This window comes from Pararge aegeria, chromosome 10 (assembly GCF_905163445.1).
Source record: "Pararge aegeria chromosome 10, ilParAegt1.1, whole genome shotgun sequence".
Taxonomy (NCBI): Eukaryota; Metazoa; Arthropoda; class Insecta; order Lepidoptera; family Nymphalidae; genus Pararge; species Pararge aegeria.
Genome location: NC_053189.1, coordinates 16,004,829 through 16,031,883, shown reverse-complemented (window position 1 = coordinate 16,031,883; position 27,055 = coordinate 16,004,829). Strand labels below are relative to the sequence as shown.

Genomic DNA, 27,055 nt, shown 5'->3' with positions numbered 1-27,055 from the left:
ATCAGAAAAAAGAACAATAATTTTCGGACGTCGCGAGGATGCATAAATCTCGTCGCGATATGCAGTTGAGTTTCAAGATTTGTGTACAATTGAGTTAGCACCAATACCTTCTATTTTTATACTCAACCTAAATATAATATGTAGTATGCGAATCTTTTTGATGTCAAGATTGTACGCTAATGCTGCTTTTGTATATCTAGCATTCGAACGCATTTAATAAACTATTTTACACTAATCGTTATGTTTATTTTGAAAAAAACGTGAGGTGCTTTTCGGTATCCTTAAAGTCGGTTGGAATTGCCACGTTTAATTGGGGACAAATGTGACAGTGTTATTTAGCCAATAGCTCTGGCTTATCAACGTTGTAACTAACTATACACTTACCATTAACAACTTACCTTAGCCCTCCAACCTGCAGTAGCAAAGTTGTGGGCCAATGCAATTCAATTTGCAATTTGAATTTATTTGCATTTTACTTTACATTCATCATCACCACTATTATCATCATCAATCATATCATCCCATTACCGGCCCACTTCAGGGCACGGGTCTCCTCCTACAATGAGAAGGTGTTGGCCGCAGTCCACAACGCTGGCCCATTGCGGATTGGTGAACGTGGATAACATAACATGACTTACACATTTTTCAGAATAATATCATAATAATTTAAGGCATTTTTAATGAAAACCTTGTTAGGTGGCAATTGGGGTGAGCAAAGCGGACCTTTTAATAATAATAAATTAAATAGTTCAAACAAACTAAAAAACACGCTTGGTATAAAAAACTAAACTAATTTATTTCTTTTAGTTTATTCATAATAACGATTTCTTAGTTTTTCTTGATCTATTATTTTTATTAGAGCAAAATTAATCGGTAACCCATCCAACATTAAAGAGATAAAATGTAGATAAAATTTTATTTTTTTTATTCAGTGTGGCCGTCTCTCGAAATGCAAGTTCTAATTATTGGTATTTAAAACAGGCCATTAAAAAGTAACAGCTAACGCCCTCTACCATCTAGTAGCGTAATGTTTTCTGTGGGATTTGTTAGGAACGTGAACGCCATAGGTTTTTTACATTTGGGTCTAGATGGCGCTGTAGTAATTAGTAAAAAATCTTATTTTTTATAGTGAAAATTGGAATAATCTTTTCAGATTAGTGTATTGTCATCGGTCCTCGATATGTCTACAAAGTTTGAAAGAAATCTGACCGTTAAAAGTGGGTCAAAATCGCGCCCAAAGAAGTCGGTTACAAACAAACATACAAACATACAAACATACCTGTATGTTGATGAAGCTAATAAAAAGCGTGTAAAAATTATAATTTTTAATCACTTTAAAAATAGTTTACTCTGTAATTAGTTTTATTATTTAAAAATTGTTTAAAGGTCGAAGCTCTAATAACATTTCCTAAGAGAGAGAGAGATTATCATCAATTTCATAGAAGTGAAGATTGGCACTTTCCTCGTTAGGTACTACAAACTTAGTAATTTTAAATTTTACTTGACACTGACTTAAACATGTTGTAGAAAATATTTATTTCCTGCTTTACGCAAGATGTTGCTTTTCCCGAGGACAGTTAATCGTTGAGGAGTTCACCCAGTAATCTTAAACCGTTTTTTTAAAAAACGAAGAAAAAAGAAAAGTGAAAAAATAGAAAAGTGCACATGATAAATACTTCCCAAAGTTGTCTTGGGAAGTATTTCTCCTGTGCCCTTTCTAAAGTGCTGATTATTTATACAGAAATTGCTTCCAGATTCCAATTATATTGTGCGTCATGATTTTATAAAGCCGCGCTGCTGCCGTTCGGCACACAGCGTTAAATTTAAAGGCATCCCTACAATTTTATAATAGTAAAGATTATGACATTACAGATCCATTATGGCAGATTGGTGAACTTGTAGAAATGATTAACGGGCGACAGATATTTTTATTGAACGGGTATCCATATTACCAAAAGAGCTTGATTAAGGATGGTCTGTTAAGGCGGTTTTGTTGTAACAAGTCTGATTGTAACGCATACCTGCACGTCGATCATGAACTGCGAGTGGTGTACTGTGGACGCCCTCGGCATAATCATCCACCTAGGCAGTTCTGCAAAACTTTATCTGGGAGATACATGAGACTTTAACTTTAGGCCAACCAATCATCGGGTTTTAAGTCGAGATAGGTAAAGGTAAATATCTTAACGAGAAGAACAGTTTGAGTATCGCAAGTAACCCGCATTGGAGCAACGTTATTTTTAGGCTGTGGATAAGAGTTCTATTACTATCTCAATTCGATGGTCTTCTACTGATTACGATAATGATAAGCGCGTTTATTCTACCTACTTTGAATGGGGTTAGATATAAAAACCACCAAAAATACTTTGAGATACTAAAATAAGTAACCTAACCTAAAAAAATTTCACTGAAACAAGAGATGTAAACCCATCTCTTGTTTCAGTGAATTTTTTTTAGGTACCCACCTGTTTTAGTCATGACTGTAATTTGATATTGTATTCGAAGGCCAAATTTAGTAACTGTTCACCAAATCTTACCTATCAAATAAAAGCCCTATTATTGAATGTGTGTGTCCAAGATTGGTTAAACTCGAGTCCGCCACTATTGTTTTTGCAAAGCTGGAAGCCAGATGACGGCAATGGGTGTCCTCAACAAAGCAATTCTACGAGGCCGATTGCAGTTAACCGAATTTTCAGTAAGGGAATTTGAATGAAAGGGCGATGGATTTAATCTTCCGGGGAAGCCAGAAAAAACTAGCTAACTTTACCGCGTTTCATATTACTTGGAGTTTATTTAGCAAGGTTTCTATGTTCAAGCAATATGTAGTATGTAAGTCTGTATCTAGTATAATTTTCTACAATAATAAGGCGTTAAATATTTGGTGGATTTTAATTTTTTAATTAAATTTGCTATCTATTTTTAGATCACTTTTAATTAACCATAATCTTTTAATTTGATAAGGTTTAAATTTTGGCAATAAGCGGTTTCTACCCTCGTGCTTCTACGGACACGTTCAGCTGTTACAATAATCGTTAAAGCCTGTTAAAGCAGCTTTATCGTCTATGCTCTTATCTTTTCCGAGAACCGAGGCATGTGCCCAGCAAGAAATGTAAAATTTTCAATAATTAAAATATTGTGTTTTGGTCTACAGGATTATATAACTTCGCTAACGGCAAACGGTTGTATATTTTAGACGGGCATACGTTTTATAAGCAGAAGCTTATACGAAAAGGTCTGGCTGTTAGATGGAGATGCACTAACAAAAAGTGCGCTGTGTACTTGCATCTGGACGATACGGATAAGATCACCCTTTGGCCAAAATATTCCCATACCCACGAACCTCCAAGACTGCAGAGAACACTTAAAGGAACGTACATCAAGGTTAGGGCCAATAATTAAATGTCTCCTAATCACCAAATCTTCTCCCAACGCTCAAAACGAGGTGTACTTATAACTGCTCATTGCTTTAAGAAGGACTTATAATTCTTAGTTCTTACCCGTTCAGAATTTCAAGAACTACTTGTAAGTGCAATACATAATAAAAATATAAATATTAACAAAAATATAGTATTAAAGTTCAAATAAGGAATTGCAGATGATTTCTTAACTGATCTTCAGCGAAGAAATGACTTGGACGAAAATATTTCATTTATTCAATCCTATGAAGGAATTGAAGTTAGTTGATCTTTGTAGATAGGCTGTGTTGTGTTATTTATTTTAACTAATCTGCACCTTTTTCGTTTGAAATAAAGTTTGGATTTTGCATCGATTTTTAAATTGTGATAGTCATGTTAGATTGTTCACCAAACAAATTTATCGAAGAATTATCGAAGGCTCTAGCAAAATAGTAGTTAATTATATTGAAATAAATTTATGAATTTTAAAATGGTGGAATTTTGATTGATTTTGTTTTATTTTATAAGCTAGGAATGTTAAAATCGGATGAATGTTTTCTAAGGCAAAAGTTTAGTTGCTATTCTACAGGCACATTGATATATTGAAAGCCACAAAGTGTTAATATTGCCTTAATATTGCAAATTTCGTAGTCTCATACCCCTTAGATGTTACTTATATCCAAGATTATACTTTTTTTACACACCCCAGGAACATTCAATCAATACGCTAATGGAAAGCGGGCGTATCTTTTCTAAGTCTATCACTTAGCGTTTTTTGCTATAGGCTTGCAACTATTTTTATCCTATGTTTCTCGTTCCATAAAAGTTATTTATATGTAAGATTATAATTTCGTTAGTATTTTGCAGCATTCATATATTGAAAGCTAAACTGCAAAGTGCTAATAGCGATACGGCTTTTGGGCATAAGTTACTTATTTTTTCACCACCACCATCATCATCATCATCATCATCATCATCATAATAATAAATGTCCTACAATAGGGCACGGGTGTTCCCCAGAAAGAGAAGGTACACCCTTCTCTCCTGGCCGTAGTCCAAGTTTACAGTAGCTGGCCAAGTGCGGTGTGTGTAGTATTTACTCCGAAGCAATTGCTAATATCCAAGATTAAGGTTTTATTGTTATTCTCCAGGAACATTGATACAATACACAAATGGAAAGCGCGCGTACCTTGTCAAAGACTATACGTTCACGAAAAACAGTATAATTCGTAAAGGTGCTGCTGCGCGTTGGATATGTTCTCAGCACAACAAGTGTCCCGTTTACATCCACCTTGACAACCAGCACAGTTTAATCTACCTATCTCCCTTAAGTCACACACACCCCCCTCCGAACATACATAAGCTCAGTAATGGAGAATACGTTAGACTATAAGTATGTGTTCCTACTTTTTTGAAATGTATTGCTTTTTCAAACAAAGTTTTTTATTCATTCAAGATGAGGACAAAACAAACACAAAGTGTAACGAGCGAGCCAGCGTTTGTTAGTGTGGCTCCGATTTGTTAAAATGCAAGTAGATGAATATTTTATAACTAAGGCTCAATGCGCAGAAAGCTTTGTTTTTGTTTGCGACCATTACCTTTATTTGGCTATATTATCTTTCTGTAAAGTACATTCAAATTTTATTAGTTGAATACTACAATTTCGTTTTATTGTGTTTTTAAAATTAAGTTAATTACATTACCTAAATAAAAAGAAATTATCTTTCTTAAAAGTGATATGTATGATTTAGAGACGATAATATTCCAAAGTTATATATAGGAGAGAAAATAAAGGGGTCTGTTACGTATGCGTATTGTTAATATTTTTAAAATAGTGATAGACCAGAATTTATAGATCAACAGTATCTGCATTTAGTTATAAGAAACGAATAGCTACCGCTAATCAGTTTCTAAACGGCATCGCACCCGAACGTTTTATTGCTTCGTGGCAAGTCTTCGTTTGTAGGGTAGTAAGTAGCCAAAGCCGAAGAATCCCACCAGATCAAAATTAATTATTTAATGACACGAAATTTATTATTCACAAGGGTTAAGATACAGCTTAAAAAAATTAAAATACAACAATATGTGGCGGTCTCCACATTTCCAAAACTAGATGGCGCCAAAAAAATCCTGCAGCGCGCTAACGAAGTGTTTACCAAAATTGACCATATATACAAATTCCAAAGATAAATGGTCGGACCTAAAACCCCGAGCACCCGCTCGGAGGAAGATTTTCCTATTGTTACGGTCGAGCGTATCACTATAGCTTCCGTACACGTTTTGCCTTAATATAAAATAGATAATGATTTTTTGAATAGTTCAATAAATTTATGTTATAATCATTATTGGGTTATTCATTTATATTTGTCCATTTAGTCATTTCTCACGGATGTCACAACTTCAAGCTATCTGCTTCCCACATTGTAGACTCACCATGCTGCTCAAATAGGGGTGGGCTAATACTGAGTTCTCATTTTAAACATCTGACGCAAAAAAAGAGTTATAAATACGTAAAGCTTTGCTTAAGACTTCTCTTTAAAGGCAACTTAAAATAATATTCTGTACCCAAACGCCTGTCTCATTCTCTCTCTATCTCTGTAGTGGGCTGGTAATGCTGATGATCGTGACCACAAGCGCGGTGCGAATTGCAATATAATGGTAGCAGTGCCGTTCGTATTATTCGTATAAATTTGTTATTCGTTTGAAGTACATACTTATTTTTTAGTAGAATTGAAATCAAGTGACATTATTTGTTTGGTCTGCAGTATTTTTAATAGATAAAATGATTCGTATATTGGACCAAATATAAAAAAACTATTTTTTTTACATCAAAAAATTTAATTACATGTGATGAGATGGAGTCCAAGGTCCACATTATGTGCTCTCAGAGCCCAAAATGTTCGTCGAGTTCAAGTAATTGCTGATACTCTCCACAACCCCAGAACAATGTTCACCAGCAGTCCATCTTCTCCAAAAGAAAGACTACGCGTCAATAATCTCGAAAAAAAAACGCAATACAACTGCTAGGAGAAAAATTACAGTTACACCCATAAAATGTCTCGAATGAAATGCAAAGATCGAATATATTTAACGGTAGTAAGGCAATTTTCAAAGAATATTGACAAATAGGGACACGTCTTAAAAGATCTGCGTATATAGCTTCTTCAATGGAGATTGAAGACAAAGCTACTCATAGGAAACGGACACCAGATCCTGAACAGCAAAAATGTCGCAACAAAACAGATATTTTTTATCAATTCGGAAAGCCTAATCCCATTTGCAAAAGATATTTATTAAAAACGCCGGATGAAACACTAACCTTCATAAAAACTGTTGCTTCGAAAACGTTCGTCGGTAGGTTGTACTGATGGTGGTGAGAAGGTATACCTAAACATGAAAATAATGAATCAAACGTCAAGACATAGAAAATATATACCCTAAATAGCCCTAAAACATTTATCGTGTATATCACCAAGGTTACACATTAAATAAGTATTTTTATTTTCCAAAGCCATTATGCGCAAAGTTCATACATAAGGATTACACTCAAACAACCCATGTCGATGGATCTTATACGTATGATAAAAATTACTTCAAGATGAATTAGGTATAATGTATATATAATACCGATTTGAGGGCAACCTTTCGATCCAAAGTTACCAAGATCCAAGTTCTATTGGTGTTCTTATGGACACAAAACAAACTGAATTAATTTTGTTAATACTGTATTTAATTTAGTGTAAATCATTTTAGCACTCTTTTTAATTGGTTTTTCTTGCACAGCGTTACCTATTACATATTTTTTTATAATAGTTTGAATGTGTCGCCAAATTTTGTTCATCAATCAGATGTTATATATTCTCATAGTTGCGTTCGGAACTGAGTCACTCATACTATTCAAATATTCACCAGGACGAATGATTGAGTTTTCAAACGGTAAAACAGTATTTCTTCTACAAGGCTACACGTTCTGCAAGCATACATATATTCGCAAGGGTTCAGCCTCACGATGGATTTGCACTGTTAACAACAAATGCAATGTTTACATTCATCTGGACAATGAGTGCAGAGTCATATCAAGCCCACGAATTAATCACACTCACCCACCGCCGAATCTCAAGAAGCTTAAAAGTGGACAATATTTTAAGATTTAGGCAAATTTCTTAAAAATAGTTCAAGGCCTACATACGGATAGATACACGATAATATTATGGGATTTGTCGATATTTCGACCCTGTTGCATAGATCGTGGTGCGACAGGACTGCGGAGGTAGGAGATGTCAAATGTGACGGGCAGATTCGTTTGTACCCGTTGAACTATTTTTAAGAACTGTTGATTAACAAAATCTTAGTTTAAAATCTTTAGGAAAAGTAACTATGTCGTTGCAATTAAACTTACCAATATCACCTAATCTTTATTTTTTGGTTTAAATTTGTTTAATGACTAGAAGGGAATGTTTATACAACTCAAGTTATTCTATATTTAGGCTAAGCGATGAACGCTTCTTGTTTCATAAATTTTAGGCGAGTAAATCTTTAAATTGTAAAAGCGAACACTGTACCTTTGTTACTAACACTTATTCATTCCTTTTGCCGCCTAGTCTTTTGTATGTTGTTTCTATGCAACCAATGGTCTCAGCAATACAAGTAACCTCGTGTAGACCAGTGGGGTAGCAAAAAAAGGCTGTAACTTTTTGTTCATATATATATTTTTTAATGTTATGTTTTTTTGCCGTTTAATACCACTACTGATATCCTTTGTATCAATTTATTTAAACTTAGTGTAATAAACTCAATCAAATCTAAAGGAGATTTTCTTTTGAAATAACTACTTAATATAAATCGTAGGACACCGCCATATCTTACAGATCTTACACCTTTATTCATGGACGCTGTATTGATAGATAAATCCTAAAATTAATAAAGCTCAACTAGTAAAGTTCAACGTTCATAATCCTTTCATTACTCTTCAGGTTGCCTGATAACATATGCTACAGGGAAGACGGCATACCACCTTCAGGGCTACACATTCAGTAAGCATATGACGATACGCAAAGGGAACGCTACTCGTTGGGTTTGTTCCCTGCATACCAAATGCCCCGTGTACATACATTTAGATAATTCACATAAAGTTTCTGTGTTTCTGCCGTCGATTGCGCATACGCATCCGCCACCTAATTTACATCGGTTAAGCAATGGGCAATTTGTTAAGTTGTAAAAAATACCAAATTAATTTGATAATGATAATTCTTATAATGTTTTTTAGTGGTAAATAAATAAAAGTTATTGCTCACATAATTATAGAGAAATATTCTTTAAATCTTTAATTTTTAATTAATTATGTTCTAAAAACACCAACAAAGCTGATCCAGTCGAAAATGGAAGGATAAGGTACTACGCGAAAGGTTATACGTTTACAAGCAAAAGACAATCCACGAAAGAGCTGCATCTAGGTGGGCGTGTACCATACTTAGTTGTGTATACATTCATTCATCTAGATTAATATATGTATATTGGTTGTATTAATGAATGTCATAATAATATCAACAGGGCTGATCCAGTTCGAAAATGGCAGGATAAGGTACTACGTGCAAGGTTATACGTTTTACAAGCAAAAGGCAATCCACGGAGGAGCTGCATCTAGGTGGGCGTGCACCATACGTAGTTGTGCGGCATACATACATCTAGATGAATATTTGAATTTAGTTCAACCCCCTTCGTGTGAACATCAGCATTCAATCGTACGTGTCCGCAGGACAAGTAGTGGAACGTATTATAGGATCTAGAATAGTTTCCTTTTTTTTTTGGGAGTCCGTGGTATTTATAACACTGTTGGGTTTCATACTAATTTGATTAACCAAGGAAGGTAAGACCAATCCAAGGAGTTCAACACGAGGGTGACCAATCACAAGTAAAACAAAAAATGTTGGGCTTGCCTTGAGTGCTGGAACTAATTGCAAAGAGTGGATGTATAGTGATACATACATACATACAAACTCAGTGGAGTTTGGTAAAAAAAACTTACAGTTTCTGAATGGATGCAGGAATCATCCATATTAGCTTCTATCATAAGCACGGCTGGACTAAAAGTTTATCTCAACGGGTTCCCATAATCACCAGAAAGACTGGGAAGACGGGTTTGGTAATCGCGGTAGACGGTAGTAGTAGCACAGAGAACACTGATGCCAGTTTTTCGTTATATTCCCTTACTCGCCTCGTACGACAAACGCGGGAAGAAGAATGCGGGAATAGTGCACCTATGTGTGACAACCGTGCAATGCTAAGCTGAAAACTTTATCCAGGTTGTCCCACACAATATATAACGTTATCCAGATAAAAATCTCAACAACTTGACATTTATTTATTGTTCTGAGTTTATATTGCCATGATTATATCCAGACTCTGTACATCGAGATATAACTTGTATATAAGTGCGTTTTAGGTTCAGGGAATTGTACCCACCTATATATATCTCGTTTTATTTTATGGGCGACGCATTCGATAATGATGCAAATAATTGGCAATGAATTCTGCTTTGGAAAGCCTAATTTGAACTTCCTGTATGAATAAAATAACTGCCATAGTATTATTTTTTCTTCTTCCTCAGAATTGAATGTACATAAATAAAAGTAGGTACATGATAGAAAGACTCAAAACCCATATTGACTTGAACTTTTACAGCTCAGTAGCTGTAAAAGTCACATAACAGTGTTATGTGATGTGTGGCACCGTAATGATTTTTTGTTTTCCTTTATCCTTACAATTGGATATGATTCAATAAAGATCTTTCCTCAATATACTATGTTAGAACTTTTTTAATACCTACTCATTCTAGTAGTCGGGAATCTCTAGGTCTATATTGTGCCGCGTTTTTTAATAAGATATCTTATTAAACTTGTCATGAAACTACTCTAGTTATAAGAGCTAGGAACAGATACCGGAAGGGTGTTACACATCTTAACGGTTCGTATCAGACACGTTTCTTTTGAGTTGATCTTACAGTTTTGTGGTAGAACCATATTTTTGAGCACATTTACTAAAGTAGGTATATTCCATACTTACTTTCGAGTACATTATGTTTATTGCTACTTAAAGGTTGAAAACCTATTGTGCTGCTATAATGGACTTTTCTAAATACTGCACAATCCTCAAATTATTAAGTTAAGGTATTTCAAAAACTAAATTACTTTTAGCAATATCGTAAAAAATAAAGGTAGGATGAAAAGCATTAACATTGTTATTTGTTTAAGGTAAAATGATAAGGTTCGCAACGGGAAAAGTGGGGTTCTTGTTTCAAAAGTACACTTACTGTAAACAGAAGACGATACGGAACGGATCACGCTGGGTTTGCAGCCGCAGCAATTACAACAAGTGTCGTGTGTACCTACATTTGGATAATGAGAACAAAGTTATATTCCAAATACCACTACCGCATACTCATCCGCCTCCTAAAATTTTACCATCAACTTAGCAATGTAGGGTATAATTAGTCCGAACGAATCGTGGCTGCAGAAGGCAAAAGGGCCAAAAGCGGTTTTCTAAATAACGAATCACTAGTTCAGGGTTTGTCATTTCGGTTTCTGTCGAAGAATTTATATCACAACGATATATCAAACTGTTCTTTAACTACTTCTTGCGAGTGTGCAAGAGATCAAAAAACTTAGAAAGCACGTCCCACCCCCTGCAATGCTGCTAATTGCGAGATTGAGCACGAGCGGTCAATAAACCTAGTCAATGCTACCATAAGGAAACAACTCAAGATGTCCAGCAGTGGACGTCAATCAGTTCAAATGATGATAATGATGAATGATACTGTGCTACCTTAACTATTATTTCTACGTCACTCTGATGACCTGCCGACTGCTGTGCTGCTGCCGCGGCGTTTTTACTGTCTAAGGCTTAAGGACCCCACATAATTAGGTTATTAGCGACATTTACTAAAAATAAAAGTAGTGGCAAATTTTTCTGTAGGAATCCCTTATTCTTGTGAACATATGAATCATTCTTAGACAACATACAAATTATCTTGTTAATAACATCCTAGGCCGTAGGCCTAAGGAGTACCACACTTGTAGAGATGACCATATTCTATGGTATTGTGTGGAGTCTAGTGATTCGCTCGATGTTGTCAGTCTACTTAGTGCGGTATCTAATACTGCAGCATTATTGTATGGCGATCTTTATTTTATATAACTATTGTTACTTATCTGTCTTAGGTTACATATTTTATTAAGTCGTTCGATAAATTTTTGGGATAAAAAATAAATACTATGTTATCGTTTTAGATTTATTTGAAAAATAAAGATTCTATTTTCATTATTTTTTTCTTTTAATAAATCAACACAGTTGAGTCTCGTTGCATGTAAATCTTGTTAATAAAATGTGTCTGACGTCTTTCTTAGCTATTGAAAACAGACGCAAGTAAACTTACCGCAAGTCAGCTTCTCTTCTTCCCGACTTTAGATCTCTTTGATAAAACTTGCTATTAGTTGTGTCTTGTAAAACATTTAGATCTTAGAACTGCAAATTGCTAAATTAATAATTCTTGCTACGTTATAATCTACGACTGACTCTGTTTTTATACAATTAATGAATTTTTCTGTAGATTTCCAGTAGAGAAACCTGTAAAGCATTTTTCTAATGTCTACTTCTCCTTAATTGTCTTATAATGTCCACAATCTTTTTGTTACTTTGAGTGTAGTTAAAAAACATTTGAAAAACAACAGTCCACATTGATATTAAATTTCAGTGAACATATTCATGACCGCACGAGGTAAGGAACGATTGGTGTACGACAACTTTACGTACTACAAGCAAAGCCGTACACGCAGCGGGTTCAGATGGGGATGCACAAAGAACAGATGGCATCGTTGCAAGGCGTATCTACATCTAGCAGATGATCTCACTATTGTAAGGAGTAATATGGTTCACACTCATCCAGCTTGCTATTAGACAATACATTCTACTAAGACTTTTTCAAAACAAGTCTAAAAATACAGCTGGCAAATATTGAAGCTGGTTTCAAAATAACTAATATTTGTTGTTTCAAAACAAATATTAGTTATTTGAGTTTCGTACTTCTCTTCAATATCATATCAATATCAAACCTCTCTTCAACCGGTTTCTTGCATGTATACACAGGGTTAAAGAAATAGAAAAATAAGAAGCCGCCGTGTTCCCGCAGTAACTTGTAGCAGTGCTTAGTGTGAGATAGAACATAAGCAATCCAGTTATAGAAATACCATTTAATGAGCCGTTTTCTTGCGTGAGCGGTCGTTAAACCCAGTCAGCGATCACGCAAGGGAACTCATCTACCGGTTAATAGATTTAGTTCCCTGAAACCGTCCCTTAATATAAACCGGTTATTGCGAACTTTTTAAGCATAGATTAATTTTGTGCTCTAACCTTACTCTCTTCCCTTTCCGATACGAATCGCTAACCGGTGTACATGCCTTGATCCACCGGTTTAGGCAGTGCATTTCATTCAGTCAGTGTTAGAGATTTGTTGTTATATGAAGCAAGTCTGATTAAGAGTGTAATTCATATTATTATTACAAAGAGTTAACTCACGTAAATATTCGTCGGAGAAGCCCGCTTGTTTGTTTGCTTTGTGCCGGATTGCGCGTGAAGCTCGGAATTAGAGATTTGATGAGAGACAGGATTAAAAGCCCCGAGCTTATCAGAATCTAGTCGAGCTTACTTCGACAGAAGTTTACGCCAGTAAATTCTTTATGTGTGTATATAATCGTAGCAGGTGTTTTATCTCATTGTGGTGCTATTAGTAATGGCGATTAATGTAAATGAACATAGTGGATGACTTTGCTTTTGATTATTAATGCCATTAATGTCGAAATAACGTGGTTCGTGCATTTTGTGACGCCTTATATAATAAGCCTTGTCAAATACGAAATCACAACCTGTGGTTTTGAGTTAATGTCACTTAAAGTATCGGGGCCCTTATGTGCGTATTAAGTACTGACTGTCATACCTCGAACTTTTGGAGTACCATGTGGTTTCATACTTCTAAGAAATATAGTTATTTCTATATTTTGTTTGATTGATATGACTAATGTAAGGCCACGTATTCATTAGTATACAATTATTTATTTCAGATTCATTGTTTTTTAAAGATTTACGTAACCAGCGTATCTGCTGGTTATTACGTATGTGGCTGGCTATTACGTATCTGTGCGAAGCGGCATTTAGCCGCTTCGCACAGATACGTATACAAAGACATACTTTATATATTTTATATAAATTATGTTACGTACATGGTGGTGCAGTAGACTGTTATAGGTTTTTGATGATGATGAGGTGACATACAATTCTCTGCTGGCTGGCTTTTATTTTCCATAGTATTGACTATAATCTTCTGATATATTTGTTACAAACACCTCAACATTATCATATATCTCAAACAATTGTTTACTAGTGAATACCGGGCTGTAGGGGCATGGAGCACTTAAATACGTAAATCATGTAGAGCTTTATAGAGTTATAAAAGTAGAAGAAGCTATTTAAACACTATGAATGTATCTCCTTAATTACTCTTTTGTTACCGTTTTAAAATAAATATTATTAACATAGCTATTAATAAAATCTTGATGTACATTAATTGCAACAAGCACGTTTATATAAGATTATTATGTTACATATTTTAAGTATCCTAAGATCTCAATTGATCTCTACATGAAACTTTCTAGTCATTCCAATGAGAAATACTTTATAGATTTTATGCTATGACAACACTGTGATTTATTTAATGTTATAATATAAGTTATTACCTGTGATTTGTAAGATAGCTAAAGTTTATTGATCGTTAATGGATATCGTTTTAGTTATACGTACATTACGTTACATTATTTATTTTATTTGCTATATACCGCCAGAAATGGAATCAGCAAGACGCTATCTGAAGTTGAATTTAACAGCTTAGCAATAATTAGATTGTGGATACATTTTTTTAAACTAATGTCTTCAAAAAGGTTTAGACGGGTTTGCACTTTGCAAAATGTTTTTTTTTGTTCCGGCTTATTCCGAAAAGGTCTCATTTAAATTTCATCTAGATCTAATGGAAAGTTTCGAAAACAGAGAACGGAACTCTTCAAAAAATTACAGTAAATCATCCACGATATCTGCTATCGTCTAAATATGCATTGTTTACGCACTCAAAAGGGTAACGCGGTAATCTTCTTAGTGTTCAGGCGTGAGTTTATCGGACTTTACCCACATTATCCATAAAAGTTATTAGTAGTTGCAAATATGTTCGCTACTGAAAGCTAGTTATAGCACATAGTATTCAAGTTTGATTTACACAAAATTCAATTCCATTTTTAGTTTTAAATTTATTATCGATGTCAGTTTTTTTTTTAAAGAATATCTCTTGTCATATATCCAATAAGCGCAGATTCCTTACGTATCTATTAGGTTTTTTTAAATTACTTTCCCAGTATTTCATACACAATTCGATTCATAATGGCAGAACACGTAATTTAAGCTCAAAGTAGGCAGGCACTGATTATTTACCTGTGTAAAGTATTTTTTAAACCTTTAATAGTGCTTCCGTTGTACAAAACTTACTGGTCAAAACGATTGGTACTGGCTCTTTAGTTAGCTGATCTTTTGAAATTATAATATTGGTTTATTGTTTTCTGCAATAGAAAAAAATTATCTCTATTTTAACAAGTCTTTAATTTTTTTGCCATAATTTGAACACTCGAAATGTTTGATTGCTGTAGCCCGATTAGGTTTATGAATTCTCTAAGTGTGTGGTTATACAAACTTCTACTGTAATCGTCATTATCAACCCATTACCTGCCAACCACAGAGCACGACCCTCTTCTTAGATTGAGAGTGGGTTACGCTGTAGTCTACCACAATCGACATGTGGGGATTTGTAGACTCCACACGGCTTTTGAGGCTTGCAGTGTTCATATTAACCGTTATTGCAAGTGATTTTTAATAGCTTAAAACTTTTCGAATATTAAGAGGTACGTGCCGGGCTTATGCTCTGTGTGGTCTCGGCTTACGTATTACTTGAATTTTCTGACAGTTGCTAATCTGTGGACACGCTGTCTTCTTCACATACACGTGTGTTTTGCATGAAGACAATTTGCTAACTTAACTGCCTCGTTGGTCTGGCGGCTATCCTGTTCGAATACAGATAACGGGGATTCCCGTGTCCCGTGTTTTCTGTTAAGATACTCTCAGTACCAGTAAAGTGTTGCTTCGTTTATAGGCGATGGTTTTCGACTTACCATAAGGTGGGCCATCTGCTTAGTCCATAAATAATAACTAACAAAATCAGTGCCAGTCCGAGGTAAATTGATCTCGTATCTCGGAGAGCAAATTAAGCGTGCAGTTTCGGTTATTATGATGGCGATGATTAAAGTTTGCCAGCTGATGAGGTGCACTGGTTTCATGGAAAAGACATATTTTGACAAACTTAATCAACTTGAGCCTATTACACCACCTTCTGGTAAGTGCCGGATAGCTTATCCTCAAATGATGTTTTTGTCGCTTGACATAAAGCAAGACAGTGGCAAAACTTACGTTAAAGCTATCCGACACTTGTCAGAAGGTGGTTAAATAGGCCCTTATTATATATATTATGATCTTCTTTTTAGCAACCTTCATCACCCTAACTCGAGGATCCAAGCTACTTATGTACCAGAACTACACCTATTTCAAGAGCGGACCGATTCGGGATGGCGGATTTAGATATACTTGCTCTAGTTCACAAAAGCAGAGATGCAAAGCGTACCTTCATGTTAACAAGGATAATGTAATTGTCTTCAGTACCTTGGCTCATAATCATCTACCGCAGAGGCTTATGAAAACTCACTCAGGACTCTATGTAAAAACTTAAGAAACGAAAGAACTGAGATGACATCATGACACTTCTCTTCGCCTGCAACTTATAGAACACTTGTCACGTCGTATAATAAAAGTCATTACTCAATATGATGCCAAAGAGAGATTTGTATTTTGTATCACTACCCTTTGCAGTAAAAAAAGCTCCAGCAGCCTAATATAGCACTGTTACCGGTATTATGATTTAATCATCAACAATTCTTACGACTGCGATGCTCCATCAAGCTCATTTATTAATAATACATAGTCCATTTAATGGTAAAATAATAAGTAAGTTATCAAAAATGTAAGTTTTAATTACACTGATGATAAAATGTCCAGGCTTTCATATTATATTTGCAAATATATTGGGTCTTTTTATTAACAGTTACAACACTGCTATAGTTGCCATGATGTGTGTACCGCGAACTCACAGAGTTGCATATCATACAACACTGCACGTTAACGCGCTGTGTCTAGGTGCACTTTAGATTGAGAGCACGAAGGGTAGGTATAAACACAGTCTGGTCTGTTCAATATCAATGAAGAGCGATATCTGTAAGTATTACTATTGACTATTCTACTATGCTTCGAATATATCCTAAATATTTTATTTGATTTATAACTCGCGAAAGTGATAAATTGTCAGTTATATTAAAAGAGAGTTGGCCGAAGAGTTGTTGCTTGACATGGATGTCACTTGATAGTAAGTTAGGATGCAATTTAAGATGGAACGCTCTAACCTAAGACAGTTAATCAACCCAATATAAGCTCCATAGATAAAAAAACTCAATTGATATCAATTGATCTGTATCAGAATGTTAAATAACCCAGCGGTACGGCAATTTTGATAAAATCGAAGTCCAATGACTCATTCCTACACTTACACTCAGTGCTCATGACTCTAAATAATTTTAAAATTTTATGTAATGCAGTTTAAGAAAAGCCCACATGATCGCTGCATATGTAACTTGTTTAAATTCGGACTGAACGGAAAAGATTTGTACTTTTTTAATTAGATTAGTATTTAATTATCTTTGTTTATGGATGTGCAATATTTAAAGCTTGATGTGTTCTTATTTTTTATATGCCTCTCTATGATGGAAAGTCAGCAGTAGTTATGTTATATATTCTAAAAAAATATATATATTTGAGTTTGTTTTTGTAATACTGATAAGTAGTGGAATCACAGAGGCACGCACCGGCTGTTGTGTACTAAACATCGCGTCTGTGCATTACATTTCCGCTTCGGCTTGAAATGACATCCGTGACTCGTGCACTGATGTATACATTTTCAAAGAAACCATGCTACAAATAATTCCGATCCGTCCGAGTTGAAACGGGTTAAGTTTGCAGCGACCTTTAAGGAATATTTTGTTTTAGCAATTTACATCACTCCATCGAAGCTGCATTTTTGCGAGGAATACACGTACTTTAGGAGCGGTGCAATTTATAGAGGCGGTTGGAGATTTTGGAAATACAGTTGCTCTTGTATGGACAGCAAGAATTGCGAGGCTCACGTTTATATTCACAAAGATGATATTATTATCACCAATACACAACATAACCATCTTCCTCTGGAGTATGTCAAGACGAAAACGGGTCTCTATTTGCAAGTTTAACTCTTCTATGAGGTTTTTACTAAAAGTATTTGGTTTCTAACTTGTGTTATCATGTACACAATATTTTCATTACTTTTCTGAAAAATAAAAGTGTTGAAATAATTCAAAACAAATAAAATAAAAAGTGACGTTTATACTAAAAAGTTATTGAAATATTGTTTGCATAATAAGATATGTAAGAAAATTGAGTGTAGATACCTTACCACGACTTTTTACAAAACCGTGATAATGCGGAAGAACCATTTGTTTGAAGCTTAAAGTACAATGACTTAGAATGGTGTGACCTTACACAGGTAATATTTTGCTCATGCCTAACTCCCGAAATTAATAATCAATCTCATCCTAAATCTTCAGATCCAGATCGAATTTAGTAGTGCTAATATTTTCCTAAACTCACCGGTAAACGTAGCGTCGCGTCGATCCCCCCTCAACTAGGTGGATAGACATTAAACGAGTCGCTTGGAGCCGCCGGAAACAAGCGGCCCAGAACTGTGGATTTTGAAGCTTTCTACAGCAGTGGACGACACTGGGTTGGAGTGATGATTTTCCTAGTCTTTTGTGTAGAACTGTAGATAAAGACGGCACTACTAAATGCAATCTGCTATCTGAAGATTTTGGATTAGAGTGATCAATAAAATTGGGCGTTAATGAAGAAAATAATAAATAATCGCATCATGGTACACTTGAGTCCATTCTATATGACGTCACGAAACTGCTCAACCAAACGAATATCATTATGAGCTTCCCAATTATTAACTAAACGCTTGAAACTTTATTATTACCTACTACTAATAGGCCACAAGTTGGCAAGTGTAGACCTTTTATAAATCTTTTTTGTATTTTTCGTATGTTTCTATACATTTTTTTAAGGATATATGTGAATAGTATTAGTCTTTCTCATACTGTAGGTAGGTTTATCGCTCTATGCGGTAACGATACAATTTTACATATACATATTACTTAGACGTTAGGCGAAGCGAAAAATTGTTAGCTAAGTAGTTATTAAAATCTTAATCAATGCCAAATTAACGGGATTAAATGTCTACATTGTTCCAACCAGCAGGGTGATTACGTTTTTACGTTTCACACGTTACTTTTGTAATATCTTTGCGGTCAAACGTCACTTTTGTATTTTTTTTGTATGCAAAAGTGACGTTTGACAGCAATGATCGCGAGATTTACATCTGTCGTAAGCCTGTTGTGAGATACGTAATCACCCTGAGGTTATAGATAAATATAAATAATGTTACAGGTTGGACAAAGTAAATTAATTAACCGTTTATTACCGAACTGCTGGAGTTTAATATATTAAGTTTTATATCTGTGATTATTACTTAGATACATAGTTACCTAGCGATTTTTACGACGTTAATGTTTTGATAAAAAATATTTTTTCTTATACTAGGATTATAATTGTCGATTTTGTTTAGGGTTCTGTACCCTAAGGGTGCCAACGGGGGCCTTCTCTTTGTGTAACGTAAGGTAATGCAGTAAACTTGAAGTTTTCTGTTGGTGTTTTTTGTTCATATTTAAATCTTTTTTACTATTTATTTTTTCTCCTTCCTAATAGTTAATATTGTAAAGGTATAGTGTTTCACCATGGTTTGAGAACCTGCGTGTGAAAGTCAAACTCGTAATGGTTATATTATTGTTTATTTTTTTTTGTGCATATTTGCTCGTGCTGGTTTATATATTAATTCTTTGGACTATTTGAGTTTTATGACAATGTGATTACTATTTTAATTTCCAGTATGCTGTCGTCATAGCTCCTGTTCTATGTGTTGAATCATATGTGTAAGATGTAATAGGCAAAATGTGTTGTGCATTTATAATATTGCGTATTTGAAATATAAAAATCTCGTGTTATATTATAAAACGGCTCGACCAATTTTTATGATTTATTTTGTGTTTAGGTATATCATGCCGCTAGGTGATTAGGTTGTCCCTATTAATTTTTTTATATTTTTTGTTTTGTTTATTATAACCCTTTTTGTAAACAGGACGCGGCTGAAGTTAGTTGAAGTATCCAAAGTTCTACTTATTGTATTTTAATCGAGATCTTATACGCCTATATTTAATTCTTTGAATTATTGTATTTCTACTTTAAACAAAATACTTATATCATAATACTGATATACGTAAGTAGGTAATTATATGCAATATTTCCAGTATTCTTTATGTATCTAAGCAAAAATCAAAGATAGTGAGTTAGTAATATGTTTACAGTATATGATAATAAACACGTGTTGCCTCAAGATAATGGTGATTATGTATTTTTAATTTAAGCATTTTTACCTGGAATTAGAGAAAATAATTATCGAGCCATTTCCGCCGACTTCAAGTAATAAATCAAGTTTTACGTTTTTAAATTTGTGTTAAATATTTTTAAAAATGTGCTGATAAATTGAAATTATTTTAATTTTTTTTACAAATAATTCAAAATATTATTTAAATCTTCTTTCGTAAAATTTGGTAATTGTTGGCAGTAGAGGCTCGAAATATATAATTTTAAAAGGAAATTCTAAACCAGCTTGGTTTTTAAAAATCAAGCCACGGTCTTCGCGCCATCAAATTTTTTTTTTTAAAAGCAACGTGTAATATCGTGTCATTATAATATGGACCGAAAAGTAGATTGATACTGCAATGTTTCCTGATTAATGATATGCTATCTCTTTCGTACGACATCGGCCGCTTTTTGTTAATCTATTCTTTAATTTGGGGGGTTATACCACAGAGGAGAAACGGAACAGAGTCAAAGCTTCTAAGAAGCGAAATTTATACCTATTTTGCTAGGTTAGGCACAGGAGGATACAATTTAATAAACAATAGTTATTCGTTCAACAAGATGGCAAAGTTTGTTTTTGTTGTGATTGCCTAGTTTAAATCCCGAGCTAGTGAAGGATTCGAGCTAGGAAGAATTAGGTAAATTAAAATCCTGAGTCTAGTGAGGCATTCCAAGGCACAAGAAACAAAAAACTTTGCTATCGCGTGATACATACAATTTTTCACTTCAATAGCGAGAAAATACAAGATGTAAAAGAAATATTTATTGAAACATTTTATTTATTTTAGTATTTTTACATTTGGGAGGATGTGTTTTTATTCTTTCACTGTACAGTAAACCATATTTACACTTTTATATTAAAACACTAGGTATTATTAAATTACATTTAAACACTATTTAAATTATTAAATAATTATCATTAACATTGAATTAAATGAAAACACGACGCGCGTGTCCTGCAGCCCCAGAGCTTAAGCACAGGCCGAGCCGGTATAAACCGATTTGTCTCCGTACGCGACGTGCCTGTGCTCACGCACACACGCGCCTCAAGGTTGTAGTAGTGTACCTATCGTAGCGCGCTTGTATGAAGCTTTGCCTCTGTTCTGTTTTTCCTCTGTGGTTATACGAGGAGTGCGAGTGCTGCGGGTTTAACGTGGGTGCCGTAATTGGACATAAAAGTCGATTTTAAATATTTAAATTATAGACATGGATAGTTTTTAGCGTCTGTGTTCAAAATATTTTTTTTTAACCAACCTAATCACTGATTTTGCAGAGACTGCGAGATACATCCAACTGGCATCCGGTACTAAGCTGCTACTGTACAAAAAGTTCACGTTTTCGAGGAGTGGTAAAACTCGCGGCGGTGGGTCGAGGTTTACATGTTCCTGTGCCCTTAGCAAGAGTTGCAAGGCGCACGTCCACGTGGACAAAGATAACCACATTACTTCAGCATCAGCCGAGCATAGCCACGAGCCGCTCAAATACATGAGCACACCCGAAGGCTATGTGCGAATAAATCCCAAATTCCCATATCATTTTGATGTGCAACATGAAGTTTTTGAAGATTAATGAAACATAGTTCGTAAAAGTAGTATAAAGTTGAGCTTTTTGAGATAGACCTCGTCCGGGGAAGTACTACCGGCTTAAAGGGCGTGTTATTGCAGGCTAATGAGGCTTAACATGCCTCAGATTCTTGATGGACGTAGTGTGACCCTTTGTAGGATGCGTTCCTGCGAAGTGTAGCTCTGTTTATAGGCGGTGGTATGCCACCATCCAGAGGTGGTGGCCATCTTCTTTTTCCGTCAATTATTACTATAAATACTATAAAAAACTAATATTTACTCTTCTCACGGTATACTTGAATTATTATATTGATGACATTTTTTTCATTATTGTTAATATTATTGATAGATAAACGCGTATTTACTCGTAGAATTTAGGATAGTGTCGTGATTTAAAAATATCGAAAGTGTAGGTATTTTTCGGCCTTCATTAGGTTGCACTGTAAGGAAAAAATAGTATTTACAAACACTGAAAATCCGACTTCATAAAAAAAGATTTGTGAAAACATGGGAAGAACTCCACCGAGAGGCCGCTTCTCTGTAAAATATAATCATTAAAAAATTTGTAACCGAATCAACTATTGTTGATGCTTATAATTACTAAAAGAGGTATCTACATGCAAATATATACTAGCTGTTGCCCGGGACTTCGTCAGCGTTTGATTTTGTTTTTTTATGTGGCATTAATTTTAGTCGTAGATCTAAAAAAAATTAAAGTATTCGGTATCGCTAAGCCTTAAATGAGGGGTTTGCTGCTGTCCGCTGAGGAGTTCTGTCTTCTATCTCCAACCACAGTTTGGGCAAAATTTAACACATATTATAACCTCTTTAGTACAAAAATAATTATTTAAATCGGTTGTAAGTAGTTAGTAAGTTGTACAAAGTTTCATGATGATCGGTTTAGTAGAAAGAAAGTAGAAAGCGTAACAAACAAACTTACATTGACATTTACAATATTAGTAGGGATTAGTAGGGATTTACAAAATAATCTACAAGATATTAAAATTCATTTGGTTTTTCTATATCTTTGATACATTGTAAAATAAAAAATAACAGCGGACGACAGACGACGGACCTCTAACGGATCACCTCGTGTTGTACACTTGACAGATAGCGTTCTTATCTGTTGAATACTTCTCTATCTATTTTTTTTTGGTTTTATTTGAGATCCTAGATCATTTGAGGAAGTCAGGTCAATATTTAACGTGAAGTTTGAAAAATACTATTTATTAATGACAAAGTATTATACTCACAAAATAAAAAAATCGAGTTTACAGAAAAGCCTTTTTCTTACTTTCATATGTAAGGATATCGTGATAAAATATCGAATAAAAACCACAGTGCGCGATGGCGCTAATTTGCCAGCTTTTGCAGATCAATTACGATATATTTATAGATTTTTTAAAATAGAGATATTTTTAATTGTACATTTCTAGTAAGTAAGTAAAAGTGCGTGATTTTTTGTTATTGTTCTTAATTGCGTAGCCTAAAATATATACATATAGTTTAATAATTGGTTTTTAAAGTTTAATATTTTCAGTCTAAAAATTAAGTTAATCTTCATGTAGCGCTGTAAATTATACATTCTGTGCTATACTCGTATTATATAAATAAAACTTTAGTTGTTGTTTTGAAAAAAAAAATATCCGAATAGTATTTTGAAAGTCGATTTTCGAAGCAGTACCTAATGTATGTGTAACGTAGGCTATATTATGTAGAATATTAATTAAATGATTATTTAGTTTATGACTCATATACTCTATATTTCCATTTACTCTTTGTTGACAAATTAGTTCTTAGAAGTAGGCTAGGCTGATTAGCTCCTAATCAGTCCTGATCCATAATTTTAGAGTACTACCTGTTTATACATAATATTATAAATTAAGGGGATTAACTATGAAATACATGTAACCACATATGTTATTGGTAACAAAGTTATACTAGGGGATAGTAATTATAGTATGTTTATTCTTTGCGAGTAGTTTAGGTATATGAACACAGCGTACCTTTAATTCAATAAATATCAATATATCAGTTGGTTAGTTTTATTAGGTAAACCTATTTATTATTAATCTAGCTGTATTTTGAGCTAAGTGGTAAGTATATAAATTAATAATCTTTATTTATGTATATATATATATATCGGCTAATGGCTTAGGTACCTACTCTTTCATTAAGCTTTGTCTTAATCCATGTTCAGTAGTGGTGAAATAATAATTTATATGGTATTATTTCACCACTACTGGACATGGATCTTTTGTTGGGATTCCCAAATTCCACGGTCTTGTGCCGCTTGCGTCCAGCGCAGTGGCGTGCATCTCATAGATGCAAATAAGCAGTGCATACCCTGACCTCAGGGCCTCTCAGACCATAAGGACGACCTAATAAACAGGCGAATAACAGTGATCATGCCCATGTTAGTTTATTGTTTACAGTAAAAAAACATTATTTAATGTAATTGCCGCGATGGCAGACAATTTTAAAAACTCGCCGGTCGGTCGATTCATAGCTTACTATACTGGACATAGGAGATGCGATCTACATAATACCAAATGGGTATCACAAAAAAGTTTTAGGTTAGGTACCTACTCACAAATAAAATTATACAGTAACATCCAAAGACCATGCTCAGTTCCTATTTTTTTTAATGCATATCCTGACCGAAAACACTATGCACGCCACTGGTCCAGCGGCTCTCTGTGATTGGCTTAAAGTCGTCATCTGGGGTTCTAGCAAAGCCATGTTTTGCTCAGATACCATCGGTTATTCAAGCTATGTGTCATATTGCCACTTCGGCTTTGCGATTTGTTTAGCTGTAGGTATTAAAAACTTTGGTTACACCTACTACAGATCTCTTCATTTTTGATTTTATCAAGCAGAGAAACACGAAGCACCTTGAATTAGCGAAATGCTTTTCTGTCGACATAAGTAAGGTATATGAAGCGATGATACCCGAAGTTTTTACCACTAGGTCGCCATACTGTCGAGGGTCCGAGTTCGATCTCCGGCACGCATTAACTAGTGGGTTAAGCTTTGTTTAAAAAAATTAAATACTTGCTCTAACGGCGGCGGCCTTATTTTGTTATTCCATTACAAGTCAGACCTTGACTGCTATCTTACCTGCTTGATGCAGTCTAAGATGGTAACGGGCTAACCTGTTAAAGGTATAGCAGTTATATTAAACCCATACCCCTAATCGGTTTCTACGCGACATCGTACCGGAATGCTAAATAGCTTAGCGGCATTTCTTTGATGGCCGAGTGGCGCAGTGGGCAGCGACCCTGCTTTCTGAGTCCAAGGTCGTGGGTTCGATTCCCACAACTGGAAAATGTTTGTGTGATGAACATGAATGTTTTTCAGTGTCTGGGTGTTTATCTGTACATTATAAGTATTTATGTGTATTTTATTCATCAGCTATCTTAGTATCCATAACACAAGCTACGCTTACTTTGGGGCTGTAATATTTTAATTACTTAAAAAAGCAATTTAATGTTTTATCTGCACCTAGAAACCTGCATTCATAAGAGTTCTCCGTAAATCTCAAATGCGTGTGAACCTGCCAATACGCACTTCACTAGCGTAGTGGACTGCGGTCTACGGCTTAAACCCTTCTCATTCTGAGTGGAAACCCTTGCTCTGTAGTGGGCGGCTAATAAGTTGATATTCATGGTAATTTTGATGATTGTTTCGATTTATAATAAATATGTTATAGCGACTATTAAAGATGTTAAATTGTAGGTCGAACAGTGGTATCAATCAACGGTTTGGAGTTCTATCTTCTGAACGGATACACATACAGCAAAAACCAAATATTCCAAGATGGCGGGATACGTTACGCATGCCGGAACCGACTGTCGAAAAAGTGTCCAGCGTTCGTACGGGTGTCTAAGCAGAATATAATTTTAAAATGTAAAACTGACCATAACCACGCACCTCCCGGCTTTATGTTTACAAAAGATGGATACTTTGTGAAAACGTGATTAATGTATGACGTGTTACAGAATTAAGAAATTATATTGAAGGATGCATAAGTATATTTCATAAAGAATCAATAAAGAAAATTAAATTAAAAGATTATTATTTATAATATAATATTTAAAGAATATTAAATTAAAAGAAACTATTTATTTTTGCATACAAACGAATTCAAAACATTCAAGTGTTTACTTACGAGTACGACAACCCTTTTGAAGATAAGAGACCGACACGGGCATAGTACCTACGCTATGCGACGCGTAGCTAATAAAGTGACAGGATTTTACATGTGATTTTAGGACTCTATCTGATTTATTTCAGTAGAAACTATGGCAGTTATTTACTCTAAAACTTTTGGGTTTTCGGTTTCACGTATAGGTCTCAGAGACAGTACATAATGTATCTCTAAAGCCTAAGAATTATTATTTCGGTTTTCATCAAACGTTGTATATATGCTGCCCAGAGTTATACTGTTCATTTAAGTCTAAGTTTTAATACAAATTGCCAAATGCGGGCGGATTCTGTATATCAGTTAACACCAAATTTAAGTATCCACTGGAAAGTTGCCGAAAAATATCGTGTTAAATCCGTCCACACGGTCTGGACTGGTCGTCTTCATACAAAACACATAATTCGATAACTAAAATAAAATAAGCTGTTAACCCATTGCATATTTTGTATGGAGATAAAAGATGGCTATCACTTAGCATGGCAACTGACAGCAAAAGTACTAAATAACTAACACCGGCTTTAAACATATCTTCCGACGAGTGCAATACACCACGCGAACGCATTTTCGAACGAATTATTTATGACCAGAAACAACCTCCATGGCGCAACGGTGAGAGCAGTTGTTTTAAGTAGATGGGTTCGACCCTCTGAAGCGGCAATTGGGAATTTATAATTTCTTAATTTCTGAATAATTGCCATACGACGGCCGATCGGCGCAGTGGGCAGCGACCCTGTTTTCTAAGTCCAAGGCTGTGGGTTCGATTCCCACAACTGAATAATGTTTGTGTGATGAACATGAATTTTCTTTTAGTGGATGGGTGTTTATCTGAATAATTATGTATATTAAGTATTTATGTATATTATTCATAAAAATAGTCTTGAGTCATCTTAGTACCAAGCTATGCTTACTTTGGGGCTAGATGGCGATGTGTGTATTCGCGTTAGCCCGTTACCGTCTTCGATACTGCATCATCATTTACCGGCTGGTGAGATTGCACTCAAGAGCTAAGTTGATGTAAAATATTAAAAAAAAAATTACTAACACTTAATTATCGGGGTTAAATATTTTCTGGTTCTTGGTCATTTATTCAACTTGGGTTGCACCATGCATGGTATTTGTGGTTTCAGGTGAAA

General features: G+C 34.7%; 1 protein-coding gene across 1 annotated transcript; it reads left to right on the top strand.

The window, feature by feature from the left end:
- The first annotated feature begins 11,775 nt into the window (after positions 1 to 11,775).
- LOC120627071 lies at positions 11,776 to 17,906 on the top strand. The gene is made up of 4 exons (XM_039894916.1): positions 11,776 to 11,812; positions 12,145 to 12,345; positions 16,022 to 16,251; positions 17,582 to 17,906. The coding sequence occupies exons 1-4, from the start codon at positions 11,776 to 11,778 to the stop codon at positions 17,867 to 17,869; spliced, it is 756 nt and encodes a 251-aa protein (XP_039750850.1). The 3' UTR covers positions 17,870 to 17,906.
- Positions 17,907 to 27,055: the final 9,149 nt, after the last annotated feature.